The sequence below is a fragment of the Erithacus rubecula genome (genome assembly GCF_903797595.1).
Source record: "Erithacus rubecula genome assembly, chromosome: 6".
Classification (NCBI taxonomy): Eukaryota; Metazoa; Chordata; class Aves; order Passeriformes; family Muscicapidae; genus Erithacus; species Erithacus rubecula.
The window spans coordinates 52,936,181-52,952,176 of NC_136688.1; the positions used below are offsets into that span (position 1 = coordinate 52,936,181).

At 42.2% G+C, this 15,996-nt stretch overlaps 1 protein-coding gene and 1 long non-coding RNA gene across 4 annotated transcripts; one reads left to right on the forward strand and one right to left on the reverse strand.

Annotated features, from left to right (window-relative positions):
- Positions 1–633: 633 nt before the first annotated feature.
- On the reverse strand, positions 634–9,100 carry GPR132 (G protein-coupled receptor 132). Of its 3 annotated transcripts, XM_079309524.1 has the most exons (3): positions 9,022–9,100; positions 2,127–2,199; positions 634–1,829 (listed from the first exon to the last, which is right to left on the reverse strand). In XM_079309524.1, the coding sequence occupies exons 2-3, from the start codon at positions 2,148–2,150 to the stop codon at positions 693–695; spliced, it is 1,161 nt and encodes a 386-aa protein (XP_079165650.1). In that variant the 5' UTR covers positions 2,151–2,199; positions 9,022–9,100; the 3' UTR covers positions 634–692. The 3 variants fall into 3 exon arrangements, with proteins under 3 accessions (XP_079165650.1, XP_079165651.1, XP_079165652.1); XM_079309525.1 differs by lacking the exon at positions 2,127–2,199 and having other exon boundaries at positions 9,022–9,090; XM_079309526.1 differs by lacking the exons at positions 2,127–2,199; positions 9,022–9,100 and adding an exon at positions 2,514–2,620.
- A 3,125-nt stretch (positions 9,101–12,225) lies between these two features.
- Positions 12,226–15,507, forward strand: LOC306802963. The gene is made up of 3 exons (XR_013774528.1): positions 12,226–12,347; positions 13,644–13,726; positions 15,376–15,507. It is a non-coding gene; the product is annotated as an uncharacterized lncRNA (long non-coding RNA).
- Positions 15,508–15,996: the final 489 nt, after the last annotated feature.

Sequence of the window (15,996 nt, forward strand, 5' to 3'; positions counted from 1 at the left end):
AGTGCATTCTAGATCCGACTGCAAAACAAGTAAAATTTACTGATTGTAAACTATCAAGCATTAGAATTTTACATTTTAAGAATTTTAGGGCAGTGCAGGATGTTGACTAATGCAGCAGCAGTACTATTGATCTGTGTTATCAGGCCATTTATTTGCCCTCTAATTCTCCTGAACGTGTCACATACTGGAGTACGAGGAAAATGTTCAAGGCACTTGTTGAAAGACTTACTCATTTTTAATATTTTCCACTGGTTAACCACAAAGGTTAACAGCAGAGCACATGTATGAGAACCTGAACATGTGCCTCCTCAAGAAGCAAAAATTTCAACCATAAAAATTGTACACTGTTCCTCAGCAGTGCTTTATTTTGCTCAGAAGATATAACTGGTTTTATTTTATATAAGAAAAAGAGTGAGTAAAAAAAAAATAAATAAGCTTTTAAGATCCCAATTTGAGTCTAAGTAAATTACTTAGTTTAATATACATATCCTTAGCAAAGCAGTATTTTCCCCAATGATGCTGGTGGGCAAAGTTTATTGTCGGAGACAAGCAGAAATGTAAACTATTGCTCCCATAGTGTCCTCACAAGGAGTTATTGACCCATGCAGGACATGCAAGATGATGTCAGCATGCAAAAACTTGTGTCTTGCAGCTGGCACTGGGAGCTTCTTATTTGTTCCAGCAGGTACCAGTTAGCTGCCACTTTCCTGGTCTCTGTCACTAGTGCAGGCCTGAATGTCAGACGAATCTTTTCTTTCTCCATTTTCTTCTCTTTGCCCCCCTTCCTGTGATTCTTTTGGTGTTTCCAATTTTATGGTGTCAGTATTGTGATCAGTGGATGTATTTAGCTTGCTTGAGTTCCATTTCCATCTTCTCAGGCTTCTGTAAGTTTCTTCTCTGATGTTTTCACTGACCAGAACGTAGATGATTGGATCAGCAACACCGTTTGCAGTGCCTAAACACAGAGACACTGTAAAAACTGAATATACTTTTTTTTCAAATGGGCATGGGCAGTCCTGATGAAACATAAAGTATACGGCTCTTATTACCAGCATCACATGGTATGGAGCAAAGCAGATCAAGAAAATAAGAATAATGGCAATAGCCACATACTTCACTTTGTTTTTCTGGCGACAAGTCAAACTGCTGCTTCTTTTTGTACTTTGGAAAATACTGTAGTTTGTAAAAATGAGGATCATGAAGGGTATGGCAAATCCAAATATGAATCTAGCAATGTTTAAAGAAGCCAATAATATGCTAAGGGGCACTGTTTCAAAACAGGTTTCATTTTCTTCCATTAAAAATACTGGAGTGTGAATTAGTGCAACCACAGCAAAGAGAACACAGACTATTATGATGGCCTTTTTCTGTTCTCTTCTCCCCTTTGATTCCAGAGAATACACCAGTCCTATGTAACGATCCAGAGAGATGCAGCACAAAAGCAGAATGCTGATGTAGATATTGCAGAAGAAGATGAATCCTGTCATTTTGCAAGAAATGTCACCCATGGTCCATTTATGCCCGTTTTGCACGTAGATAATCCAGAAAGGCAAGGTACTTAAATACATCAGATCACACAATGATAAACTGAAAATGTAGATGGCATGTACTTTTTTCCTTTGGATTTGTACAAACGTAAGCAGGGAAGTTAAGCAATTTGCTGGAAGGCCTATAGCAAAAACGATGCTGTAAACGGCAACCAGAAGTTTCTGACTCTCTTCATAGGGCATTTTTGGGCAGGTGGAATTATCACTTTTGTTTAGACAATGTTCCATTATGATGGAATGTTCCATTATGATGGGTGGTTCCAATGTTCCAGCTGATATTTCCTGAGAATCAGAAGACAAGGTGGAAAGTTAGCACTGCATCACTTAAAAATGTGTCAGTAAAGGTTCTGGTCCCAGAACTGCCGACTTGACGTGTCAGTGGAGCAAGTGGAATGGGGGATGTTTGAAAGGTTCCCCCAGACACAAACTGAGAAAGAAAGGGTCACATCCCTCTACCTCTGAGAGCTGGACTGGATTCTGGTGGCTATGTGGAAGCTCTCTCAAGGGGGATCTGAAGTTTAGTCCCTGGATATAAAATCATCCTTCTCCTTTTTGTCAGTTCCCATTCTAAAGTCATACCATAAATCCTAAAACCGCCATCATTCCTCACGCCGTGTATCACCTGCAGCGAAAATCTCACATGGGGATCAGCCTACAAAACTAAGGTATGTGAAGCTGGAGAGCAGCTTAGACATATTTGAAAAAAAAAAGCTGGGTTCAATATTGTCCTGTTTTCAGAATGAATGGAGGAAAGGATCCTCGCTGCTGTGTGGAGAAGATGACACAGTACTCACACCAGCGATAGGACCTGAGGAAATGGCCTGAAATGGTGTCAGGGGAGGTTTAGATTGGATATTAGAAAAAGGTTCTTAACCCAGAGGGTGTCTGAGCTGGTGTTAACTTATGAACACAGTGGTTGAAATAAGGACTGGTGGAGGAGGAGGGGTTCTCTTCTGGGCCACCTACCAAACTGCTGTGTAGAGAGGATAAAAAAGGTGTTTGATTTCAGGGGCAGCAGTGGTTCTCTGCCCAGGCCTTATTTGTGAGCTGACATACAGAGCTTGTTCTTGACTCAAACATGCCTAGCAATGTGAGAGCTGCTGTGCACCTGCACACCCCCGAGGGTCTTGGACACCTCCCCTTCCATGGTAAAGCACAGGAGGTGAATACAGCTCATAGTCAGGCAGATGGTGACATCCAGGGCAGGGACATGGCACAAGTCACACACCACCTTAGTTACTCATCAGCTTGTCTCTCCCACACATCCCAATTAAAACACTTTCAGGAGTAGTTGAGGGTGCTCTCTCCTTCCCTACTCCTGGCTTTGCACACTTCTCTCAAGCCTGTGCTTGTCTGAATATTCTCCTTTCTGTTTGGCTTCCCCCAGAGCAGTCAGCGGTGATGCAGGGCAGGAAACAGTAGAAGAGTTCTGTGGACATGTGGTTCCCAATGCTTGCCTTGCCTTCTCCCCTCTCACTTTTGCTCCAAGTCTCCTTCCCATGCTCAGCACCCATGAGGGAGCCTCAGGAAGGAGATGCCTCTGGTTTTCTAAGCTACCTGCCTGGAGCAGGAATTTTACCTTGGTGTTTGGCACAGGACTAAGCCACAGGGCTGGGGCTGAGGTGAAGAGAGCTTCACCTGTAAATGGTGTCAGCTGCCAAGTGCAACACCTCAGCTGCCAAGGTGCAGCCACAGATGTGGACTTACTCTCCACAAGAAAAAGCAGGTGCTGAAGGACTGTCCTGGAGCTTTGGCCTGCCAGCTTGGGAGCTTGTATCCCTCCCTTGGAGCAGGAATGCTCCAAGTCCCAGCCCAGTATAAGGAAGGAGGAGAGGAGGCCACTCTGCTTGGCTCCCCACCTTCTCCAGGCTCTCAGCCCTGTCCAGGGAAGAGTCTTCTTCCACTGGCCACTGCATCGACCCCGAGTTCAGAGCTTCACTTGCCTCCACTCAGTTCTGCAGGCCTGCAGAAAGATTTCCCCCTCAAACTGAAGATCACAAAGCAGCACTCAGCAGACAATTTATGAAATTTCTCCTGGTGACATTTTCACTTGTCTTGACACACCCTTAAGGGGAAGGAAGTAACACCACAATCCACCCTGTGACTGAAGTCAACTTTTTCTACCTATACACCTCGTCAATTGAAAGTACATTTATATCTTCTTCTCAGACCTTCAGAGTTTAATAGTCTGATGCTTGGCTCAGCCCAGAAGATTCCCAATTCTGTCTTCCTCTGGGATGTAGAGGCTAACCTGCAACTCAAATATTAATTCAAGTGAAAAACAGTAATAATTACACAGATGAAAAAAAAAAACTATATTCCATTTTCTATTAATATTTGTGATCATCACTTTTGGTTTGAATACCAGAACTCTAGAGATTTATCACACACAGGAATTTTCAAGCTTTCATAAAGGGTCAAATGTAGTGATGATAACAAGGATGAGCAACATCCAAGAACACATTTGTGAGATACAGACTGTTCCAGTGAGTTGTCTGTGCTGCCCTGTATTGTTCAGTCAAGCAAAGCCTCTCCAAAGTAGCTGTTTTCACCTTTTTGTGGCCTATCCTGGTCTGCTACATCTCACCCACCATAATTGGTGTGACAGCAGCTACTGGCTGTGTTTTGCATCAACAGCTCAAATGTATTTTTTCAGCACTCTGAGGCTTCTTGCTATGTGAGAACATGCATGAGACAAACCGCAGGTTTCTCACCTTCAAATGCAAAACATCTCATCTTCCAGGGCAGAAAGGTCATGAAGCACCTGAGCACAAATCACTGGAAGATGGGGTCATGCACGAAGATTTGCTGCATGCCTGCTCTGTATTTACATTCTTCCATTTCTAATGTTCTTGTGTTGTGTCCATACTGTTAGACAATTAGATAATTATGTTTCATACTCCTAAAATGCAGCGGCTCCTGCTGCTCATTTGGGCCAGCTGCCTTAATCTTTTCTGAAGAAAAATCTTTTCAGTAACAGTAAAGTGTAAAGAAAGGGAAGTGAAAACAAACAGGAAAGCAAAAGACTTTACTTTGTCTATTTTTTTGTTATTTTTGTATTAACTGCTCATGTGAAGCTGTTTAAATTTCCAAAGGAGAAGTTGGAGTGATAAAAATAGCTGCTATTAGAAAAAGTAAAAAAGAAAATTACAGATATGGCTACCAGGAAGAGAAGGATAAGTTTAAAAAAGCACAATAGTTGGACAGAGATTTGTTTAAAGTCTTTGGAGTAACTCACCTGAGATATACAGGGACAGAAGAAAAAAAAAAGACACAGTGAAATCCATAACTTGAGTGCAATTGCAAGAGAAAAGCACATTAATGAATGTATTTTTTATTTTCTAATATTTTTCTGACCATCTCTTCCAGGATTTATTGTAAGAGCCAAAAGTTTTGAGGCATTTATGTGGATATTAGGAAAAATTTAAAATAACCTCTATGATCGTTAAAATTAAAGCAAACTTTCACACTTTCCTTCCTGTCCCCAATATCTGTAGAGGAGAACAACCTGTGTGTCTTAAAGCATAAATCAGCCTTCAATGAAAGAGGACCTGAGTTTCTCCCGAGGGATTTTGTGTGCTTTCCTTAGCAGAATGTTGTGCTGGGAGGATTTGACACAAGGGTGCCAGCAGGATGTCAGCTGGACACTCCAATCTGACACTGAAACACATCAGTTCCCAGATGTGACATTTGTATCACCTGAAGTGCTCTTCACCAGCAATGTCACTCCTCCCACATGTCAACCTGTAAATTATCAACTGAAAAACTTTTGGGTCTCTTAATCTGAATGTTAGAAATTGCTGTAAATAAGAATTTGCTCTGCTGTTCTTGAAAGAAGGGAAAATGTTTATTATGTCTTTGAACAGAAACAGATTATGGCCCATTTGCCCAGCAAGTCAGTGAACTGCTTTATTTTTCCCCATTATTAATAAACAAATCAGTAGAGGAAGTCACTCCTATAAGCAAATCTCAGCATAAAAAGGAGAAACAGCCATGGCTTCACTTGGTTACCCATCAGTCCAATCATTTTTACTGATAGATATAACACTGTGGGATTTGGAGCTATATAACTTGAAATTTGGACATAAACCCATGTATTTTCAAGCAACATAATTTACAATTTGAACATAATATATGAATATATAATCTTGGCACTATATAGTTTCAAAACACTGTTTAGAAAAAATTGTGTTTTAAAGCTATCCTGGGAATTCAGCCTGAGCACAACTCTATCCTAAAATATTTTTCTTCCACTGCTGAAGCAGGTAACCCTTCTCTTGCCTAGTGCTGTTTAAAGCAAGTTACAGGACATTTGTAGATTGAAAGCAGCAAGACCCTGGAATTAGTTATACAGCCTTTACATTTAATTCTATATTGCAGATATGAGATATAATGCAGATAGAAGGAGTCTTATAAAGATATTAAAAGAAATATAATAATAAATATAGAAATAAAGAAGATATTTGGTAGAAAAGAGAAGTTATTTATCAATTGCCATTCAGGAGGGGAGGAGCTCAGCAATCTTTCCTGATGAGGGAAAGATACTTGATTTACCTCAAACTGTAGATTTTAAATACCTACGTGCAGAGTTTTACATAAAGCCATAGATCCACTTCCCCTTTTCCACAATCTAACAATCCCACAATAGTACTAAATATGCTAATTTGCTGAAATGAGCAGCTGTGGTATGACAAAGGGGAACTGTCATAATTCAGTTTTGACTAAGGCCTGGTTTTAAAAAGGGATCCTTCCCTAATCTGGGTGTCCTAGTGCCATGTTACCTGGAGAGGGACTGCACAGGAGAGAAGAATCTCTGCTAGGTGGGAGAGAAGTATGTTGACATATTGGACATACATGTTGAAATATGATCCTGATGTTGGGTTTAAGACCACAATATTCAACATTCATAAAACAAGTAAAACTGCTTAAATGTCATTGTAGATAAGGGAAGTCCACAGATGAAAAACAGACCCCAAAATCCACCCATACTAGGGAACTTTTTTCTTCAGTCTCATGATTCAAAGGGTATGAGTCAGGATTTTGGGACTTTGGACCTAGCAAAGTTTCTCAGTCCTCCCAGAGAGCACCAGACTGCAGCTAGTGCAGGGCAGATTTACTCCCTGGTGCCTTCCAGCTTGTGTGGAGAAGATCCCAAAACCAGAGGAATGGCTCCATGGCCAGGGGAAGCATCAGGAAGCCCAGAAAAGCTGTCATAAATTTGAGGCTAAACTATGAAGCCTGTCAAGTCAAAAGGCTAAGGAAAGTGTGGGTGTTGGAGCAGAAGCAGTGAAAGTGAGCAACTGGGAGTGGCTCTGCTTCACACCTGAAATCTGAAACTGGAGCTCAATGACTTCCTAAAGCCATTGCAGGTTAATTGGTGGCCTTGACATTGGAGCCTAACTGTATAATGCTTCTGTTAAAGATGTGACTCATTTGGAAACCCAGCTGACCAAACTTTTCAAATGGCTTATGCCAGAACTACAAAGTTTTAGAAGAAGAGGAAGAGACTGGTTATTCCCATTCCTCTTTCCTGCATCAGGGTGCTGAAGGATGATGAAGCACAACCAAGTGCCAGCAGATTTGGCACTAAGGGCTTACAGGTGGGTGGATACTGCTCTGGATTCCCAAAAGAACAGGCTGGGTGTTGCAGAGCAGGCTGGGATATCAGGGAACAGGCTGTTTTAACAAGGTGAGGAAGTCTGGCTGTGCTGCCACAGTGTTAGAGGTGAACATGTCTTATTGCCAGGTTTAAGGAAAATCTGACTTCAAGCAGCTGAACAAAGAAGCACCAAGATCTGTGTTCAAACCCACCAGTGTACCCATTAAAAAGGGGTGCTCTGTTATCCTTTAGATTTCAGGATTTCCCCAGCAGTCTAGCTAGTTTCATCTCACAATTGTTTTACTTTTGTCTGAAGTGGATGTCTCTGAGCAAGTAGGATTTGTAAAACTACCTTTTTTACTTGAAACAATCCTATTTTTAACAGAGTGCCTACAAGTGGTATTTAACAGTGCTCTGAACTTAGACACATATATTTCCTCCTTCTCCATTTACCATGAAACACAATTTCTTTGTTCCTCTTTTTCCTCTGATTTGCTCTCAACTAATTGGAGAGCTTCAATTTTCCTTTTTGACATCTGGGTCACCTCCTGTAGCTACCTTAGCATACCCAGCAGCAGGGCTTTCCCCTTCAGATTTTAGTGACACCAACAAAAAAAACCAAAGATTCCTCTTTGCACATACACACACCTCTGACATGTCTGTGAGCCCACTCACTTCTGCTAAATCTGTTGTGTTTTGTCCCAGTCCTCAGCTTTGATCTCTCTGGCTATTTATACATCTACCACAATGAGCATCTCATTGTTTGTTGGCACACTTAGAATCTACCCTGGAAGTTATCAATGTAAAAACCCCAGTTAGTAGATATTTCCTGACACTTGACAGCAGAGTAATTTGTGTGATCACAGCGAGGCTGTAAGATCAGTCTCCCAAGAGGCTTGGGAAGTGCTGAACCTGAAAGAGCTGTCTGCACTTTCAGGCAGAAATCTGTGCAGAGGGGGAGTCCCACTCAAACATTAAATTTCTTTAAATATAGTGTTCTGTGTACAGAACTTTGAAAAAATATCTCAGAAAAAAAAATCTTGCCCACTCCATGCTAACAAGCAGAATAAGTGTTTTGGTTTATTTTTTTCATTGGTTTTGTTACCCCCCTACACCCCTCTTCCTCACAATGAAGTTAACTGGAAGTTAAAGAGATGCTGGTTTAGAGGCAGCAGCAGCAGATCTAAATGGGATTATGAGAAGGACAGGTTTAAAATAAACCCAGATGCTCTTTGGTGTTTGGCAAAGTAGTCAACTCCAAAAATATGACAAAAAAAAAGGTAATTTAAACTCCAGTTAGTCTCCACATTCTTGAGTGCCAGAGAGAAGCAGTGCTGTGTGAATAAAAGGTGGAGAAAAAGAAGGAGTGTAGTGTATCCAATTAGTCTTTATAGACCAACAGGTAAACTTGACAATTAATTCCTGCCTTGCTTTTGCAGTAGAGTAAGGATGAGAGGAAGGGCTGGATGTGAATTCTCAGCATTCGCATTTCTATTATAATTCTGTATTCATGGCTCAGGCACTGCAGTAATAGGTAAAGCTAACCTCACAACAACTTCTATTCTGCCAAAATCCTTCAATCCTAATAATCATCTATCCCTGACTGGAACAAAAGTTGATTTCTAAGAGAAATATTGTTTTTTTATAGGAAAGGGAATTCGTAAAGAGGAGAGATAGGAAGGACTGCATCAACTGCAGTTAATTAATACAAACCCAGCAACTACATCAATCACAAAGAGATTTAGACTACAGCATCCACTCCATCTGCATTTCTTGAGCACAAACACACAGCATGGAGAAACAGTGACCAAAACAGAACAAAGGAAAATACTGCTAAATAGAAGCAATGCCTTGACTCAGAGATGGAACACTTACCATATTTTTTTTCTTTTTTAACCCTGGGTTTTGCGGAGTAGATGATGCAGTGCTCCAGCTCGTTCTGTGCTCAGACAGAACTGCAGGAAGTAGCTGGTGATACCACGTGCAGTCCTAAGTGCTGAGAGCTAAAAGAAGTTCTGTGGGCACAGCTTCACCAGAGTCCCCAAGTGTCACTCCTAGTTGGGTGTGCACAGGAAGCAGAGGGTATCCACCAAGGAGGGGAAGCAGCCTTAAAAAATAAAAGTGTTTGCTTTCAAATTCTGTCACTTGTACAGGGCTGAGAGTTTTCTTTTGTGACTGCCAGACTGATTTGGGCTCCTGTTCTGGCTGTGCACCCAAATCACTGCAAACATGCCCCAGAGGGACAAGGGTCTGATGAACTGCCCCAAGTCCTGTGGCTCCTCAGGGGCAGGGCACCTGCAGGAGGGACTGGTTTCTACTCTGGAGGTAATTCCCACTCTGGTGAGACACATAAACTCACCTGAATGTGTGTGAATTGGCTGGGTATTGGAAAATGGGAAATATTAGATATTAGAGAATATATTAGAGCCCAATGAAGGGAGTGGTGATAGGAGAGAAAGCCTATACTGGTGCCAGATGAGATAGAAAAGGCTGATAATGCTAAAGAAGATTTGATGGTGGTTTGAGCACCTTCTAGACAAAGAAGAATTCAGTTGTAGGAATTCCTTAATAGCAAAGAGCATTGATAAGAAGGAGCAATATGACCTTTACCAAGTGTCCTAGGCTTCGTGTGAAGGAGGAAGATCCCAGTGTTACATTGATAGCCTAGACCTTGTTTGTGAGACCTGTGTTTTTGCACACCTGTGTGTCACTCAAAGTCAGTTATGACCAGATTTATTAAGTTTTCAGGCAACTTCTCCATGAACTCCTACCAGTCCCACTTGCAGGGAGGTGCTTACAGGACCCCACGAGGGTCTGTCAGTGCTTGCACACTACTGAGGGATAAGGTGGGACAGGAAGGAACTGTAGGGTGGCAACCTAAGGCAAGCAGAGAACTGAATTTACTTTTGCTATCTGCATTGAAAATGAAATATTTCTTCTGAAAATTAAACAAATGCTTGGTATGTACTTTCATTCTGGTGCGAAAAACATTTTTTGGTTCCATTTTGAAAAGGTTTCTGGGGATGGGTTCTCCTGTAATGAGCAATTTATTCTCAGGAACCAGAAGGAAATGGGTAAAAAAGAGGCTGAAGCTGGTTTCTATCTGTGGAGGAGAATAGGTGAAATTTCTGTCTGCACCAGCTCAGCTTGACTGGACATATTGCTGGAACCAGTCTGTGCTCTGTCTCAAATGTGTGATTTCATGTTGTTCCTTCTCTGTGCAGAAATCAAATCCAAAAGAAAACACAATGAAGGAATAATGTTTCTGAAATGACTACAGCTGATTTGTCTCTGTATTTGTCTTTCATTTAGACATGTGGGACAGAAAAGAGCAGAGTGTTCTCAGACCTGAAGAATTGCAGTTTTCATAGAGGTCAGTGGGCTCCTCTGTGGTATTTGTGCTGTACCAGCTCAGGGTTCCCATTTGGCTGCAATCACCTGTAGGGTCAAATATCTGCCTGATTCTTTTCTCCCTGATGTTTGGTTTAGGATAGTCAGAGAGACATTTGCTTTTTCTGACTAAATTTTATGATGAAACTTTGAAAATTGTATGGTCCTCCATGGGAAATGAAAGATTACACATCTCTGTGCCCTTGAATCTTCTAGTCACACTTGAAAAATATTGCTATTTATCTTCTTCATGCTTCTCTCAATAATACAGCCCCAACTGACATCACCCACAACCATTCCCCTGCAAGATGAAGACTGATCCAAGATTTCATGTTGGAAGATGCTTTCAAAAACTTTTGACAAGATCTTCTGTGACTGGATATGAACACCAAGCTAGAACTTCTGTGGATGGCAAAACCAAACCAAACATTTCAATAACTTTACTCTGTTTTTGGTAGAGATAATAAAAGCAGTACAGTAATATAAATTTTAGTCTGAGCTATATTGTACTGATATCTTACCTAGTCAGTAAAAAAAAAGATCAGATGAAGAACCATTTAAAGCAGAGTGCAGAAAATCTCTGGCCAAATCCAACTGAAGTAAATGGAAATGTTTCTTTTAACCTCAACGAGTTTAGATTGGGCATTTTGAGAATATTTCTTTCTGCCATTTCATTTCTGGGTGCTATTTAGCTAGTTGCCTTTAAGGTAGCATGTTCAAGCAAGGCAAGCTGCTTAAGTGATGTCTTCTATGCACTCTTCATCATTTTCCTACTGAAGTATAGTGACTGTCCAAACAATAAGAGAGGAAGAGGTCCAGCCTTGTTTTAACTCAGTTCTGCATAACACAGATTTTTTTTTTTGTATTTTCACAGCACTATGATAGAGAAAATTGCTTATGCATCACTGCTCAGTGAACAGAAATAACTGTGGAAGACTGGTGGGATCCAATGTGTTTGAAAGGCTTTAGACTTATTCACTGCCTTTTCTTCCATTTAGAAATCATCAAGAAAAAAGCAGGTAGGATATTTCTCTCTTCCACTGTGTATGAAAATGCTCTGTGTTATCTTCCTCTGGTTGTGACCAACAAGAACCTATAAATGAAGGAAATGTCAGATCACCTGCCTCTTTTTCCCCCACCTGCAAGTGAACACAGTGTCATGGTCATATATTGCAAAAGATTATCCAGATTATTCTTCTCAGGCCATGAAACTTTCCCAGCCTCAGCTAGGATTTTTCCCAAGCTAGTGATTCCTTCTTTATTGTAAACATAAGACAAAGAATGATAACAGAGATAAACATCTGTTAGATCCATGGGAAAGGTGTTTCTTTCTCTGATCAACGATCTGTCTGTATTTTGTTTTGCACAAACTGCCTTATTTAAGGCAATGGATTCTTTCAATAAATTGCTCTTTCTTGCTCTTTACTGCACCAAGCAAGAGAGTGTTTTGTTGCTGGTTTTTTGCCACTCTGTAATATTTCTCACGGCAACATGAGTGTCCCTGCACTGGTATGATCCACAGCTGTGCCTGGCAAAGAATCTCAGTAGCCTGTGGTTCAAAGTTGGTTGTCTGTGATGTCACACTTGGTTGGTGGCTGTGATGCTGCTGGTCTGGGACAGGAAGCTGACCACATTTCTTTTTTTAGTTTATATTAGGATCAACGACAGGTTGGATCCCTCAAGCTGGAATTTGTTAAACTCTGCTAAAACCAGCCAGAATGTGCTAAACTCTGCTCAACTTCCTCCCAGCCACTTCCTACCTGCAGAGTCTTTCCCTCACATGAGGTGGATACACGTGCCAGGCCAGCAGAGTGACAAAACCACTGAGCTGAGCCCAGCACAGAGCTCACACCATTTTAGTCTGACTATGCACCCCCAGTCCATAGCAGGCAGTTTGCAGGGAATGCAGGAACCTTCCAGTCCTGCTGCTGGAAATTAAAAGCATGGGCTTGTCAGTTGCTAAGATTTTTTTATTCAGTGGCTTTCCTACATGTGATGGGCAGAATGACAGTCAGATTCCTGCTGCTTAGTCAGGCTGCATAAATGCTTGCATCTCACATCTGTGCTGGGAAGCCCTCCTGCTTTAAGTTTGCCTGTTTTTATGAGTGGTGTGTCAAAATTTGGCTGTTCTCCTTTTTCACTGCTGCAGTGATGTACTGTGTGCCTCAGAGGTGGAAATCCACTAAGTTGAGTGTGACTGATCATGCTCTCCTCAAGGAAGGGTCTCTCACTCTGAAGAGAGAAACTATTAATGTTTGACAGTCCTATCCGCGTCACACTGGGATTAATGTGGTCCCTGTCAGGAGCTGGCTGTCACACAGGCCTTCTGAGAGACCACGGACTTCTCTGGAGCAAAACCAGCTTTATCCTCTGTGTGCTTAGAGTGGAGAGGTGCCAGTTTGTACCTCAGTGTCCTTGGGATGAGGTGGGGTTATATCTAACAGCTCCTTTGGCACAGCCTGCTGCCAGTGGTGTGGCCAAAGTTAACAGCAAGTGTGCTGCTGCAGCTCAAGAAATTTGGCTCCAAACTTTGAATTCAGTCTCTGAACACATGTGTTCCCAAGATTCCCAGCCCATCCACTTTGTCCTTTCATTCAGCTCCAGCTGTTGGAGTAGAAGGAAACTGAAAACATAATGAGTTAGCAGGCACCCATCACTATCTGTCATTCTGCACCACAGGCTCAGCTCTGCTGCTCACACTGCACGTGCAGCCTTGTGACAGATATGTCTGGCTTTCTTTTCTAATAAAAACCCCTCCTTATACTAAGAATCTCTAACACCCACAGGGGTAGAAAGTTTACAGTTGTTAGTGCATGGGGAGGAAAAGGGTGCAGTTCAAAGAATACTCATTTAGAAGTTTTTTTACAAACTCAATGCAGCAGCAGTCCTGGGCCACGACCTGAAATTGGTTCAAGCCTCCCAAGTCAGAGAGAAGTTCCAGCTGGTTTTGCATCTTGTGCAAACAGCTAATATGGTTACCCAGAGCTCTGTGCTACTGCAGGGCTCTTGTATTTTTGGATATGAAATCTCAGGTTAGCCCAAAAACTGTGTCAACTGTAGAAACAGAGTCATAAAATTCATCCTCCACATTCCAAATCCCAAAGGAGCAGAGTGTCTGAAGAACAAGGAATCGACATACACAGAAGTGCCTGGAGTTCAGATAAACCAAATCTCACTCAAACACTCTGCTGTAAGTCCAAATTTTTTTTTGCTACTGTTGTTTACCCCTTAGCCTCCTTCAGTTTGCCCTGCAGCCAGGCTGGACCCAGCTGATGCAGCAGGGATTCAAAGGGATTTGGTGTTTGCATTGCATCAGCTCCTCCTGCTGTGCTCAGCGACCCTCGCTGCCAGCTCTTCATGACAAAGACCCCAGCAGTCCATTTGTAGAGCTGCAGCCAGCCCTGGAGGGGGTGGCTTTAGGAAGCTGGTACCTGCCAGGGGAGGATGTCACAGAGCTGGCAGGAGCCCGTGCGTGACCCCAGCTGGGGCTCAGCACCGAGGGGCACCTTAGAGAAAAGCCGCAGACAGGAAAGCAGGAAACGTTTTGCAGAACAGAGATAACATAGAAAATAATGCTCTGTAGATAGTTTGATTTGCTGATTTACACACACAGGGGCTGCCATGTAAGCACACAGGAAAAGGAAATGGAATGGAGGAGGAGGGGGAGGAAAAAGGCAAGGGGACAACAAAACAGGCTGGCAGATTTCATTGGGAACAGGACTTCATGTGCTGGGTTTTGGCCTGAGCCCGGTGTGCTGTGGAGGTCTGCAGTCACATGGACACTCAGCATTGTGAACCATTTGGTTCAAAAGGATGCCTCTCTTTATTAATATGGGTAACTTGCATCATCCTGGGGTCCTTCTGCACTAAGAATTCCCTGATGTAAACAGCTGGAATCACCCTGGGCACGCCAGGAGAGCAAATCAGTTCCTGAGCCACTGATCTGAACTTCAGCTGTGTGATGCAGGAGTCACAGAGGGTAGAGTTGTGAGCCCTGTGCTCTGTTGCTCAGATTTTCACAAAAAAAAAAAAAAAAAAAAAAAAAAGACTTCAGAGGTCTCTGTAACTTCCTTTAAGGTGAATCCTCCCCTTACATGAGCCTCAGCAAGCAGTGGGATGCACACTCCCATCAGCAGCAGGTCTCTCTGCAGAACCTCTGTGCAAAGTCATTTTTGTGAAGCTTTACCAGATTTTTGTGGTCTACCTGACTGTGGGGGAGCTCACAGACCTGGGCAGGCTCTACTTTTCAATTACTTGTTTCTTGTGGCACTTCCTTTGTGCCACTGAGCTCCAGAAGGTGAGGCTCACATGTGGGTGGTGAGCTCTGCAGTGGCCAGGCCATGGAACCATCTCCTGCAGTTGGGTGGTCACTTCTGATGTCCTTTTTGGCCACCTCTGAGTCTTGGGGGTGTTGGTGGGTGTGAAAGACCCCTTCCAGTCTCTGCTGAAATCACAAAATAGAATCATTTAGGTTGGAAAAGACCTCTAAGGTCATCCAGTCCAACTGTTAACCCAGCACATTCAAGTTCACCACCAAACCATGTCCCTACATTCCACGACCATACATCTTTTGAATGCTTTAATGAAGAGTTCAAAAACGTATTGTTGTAAGCAACTTAATGTTTTGAAGAAAGGAAGTTACCTGTTGAAAGTATCATATTAGGCTCCAGCTAAAGTGATAGATTTAGTGGGGCACATATTTGAAGATGCTTGCTTAACTTTTTCTCAGATAAATTCCCTGATACAGTCTGAAAAAGTAAATATGGTCCTCCATGGGATTTCTATGTATACCCCCAAGGAGAAAGAAAATCCAAGTTTTTCCCCCTTCTTTCCCACCAGTTTTTCAGATCCTTTTGCTCCATCATAATAATGGAACAGACTACAGAAAAATCTACTGGAAATCACCCTTGAAAACACTGACTTTTGAGCTCTGGCACAGTATAAATATATCTTGCTATAAATTGGTATTCCTGTAGACACCTGGGATTTTGTTCTGTGTTCAGCAGTTTGCTTTCACTTAAACAATGAATTAACAGCCTCATTTTCCAAGCATGATTTTCATGCCCTCTTTTCTGTGCTGGAAATGTACTTTTTGAAGATTCATTTGTGAAGCAACCATATAAATTGGAATGATTTTTCGACATTACAAAACATCCTTTCCATCATCTTTTCTCCCGACTCTAGCAGCTTCAATAGTTTTGTAAAGAAAATTATTCATGGAAAGACAGGTGGTGAAGCTTCACCTGGTGCTGGGGTGGTGCAGGCACATTTTAATACGTGACACTGGGGATGGAAAATCTATCTGTCTGTCTGTTTGTCTGTGGTGCATGAGAGTGATACCTGTGGTAGCTTTTCTGGAGTGAGTTTACAGACCTTGACACCACAACTCTCTGTGCATTTCAAGCTACCCAGATGTGGGATTTTTTTGCATGAAACCTATGTTCAGCCAAACCTGCAGGT

What these genes read in the sequence shown, in the direction of transcription:
- GPR132 (XM_079309524.1), bottom strand. Translation starts at nt 2,150, where the DNA reads ATGATGGCGGTTTTAGGATTTATG. An exon ending in TGGCGGTTTTAGGATTTATG is followed by an intron (nt 1,830 to 2,126) that starts GTATGACTTTAG and finishes TCTGATTCTCAG; the next exon opens with GAAATATCAGCTGGAACATT.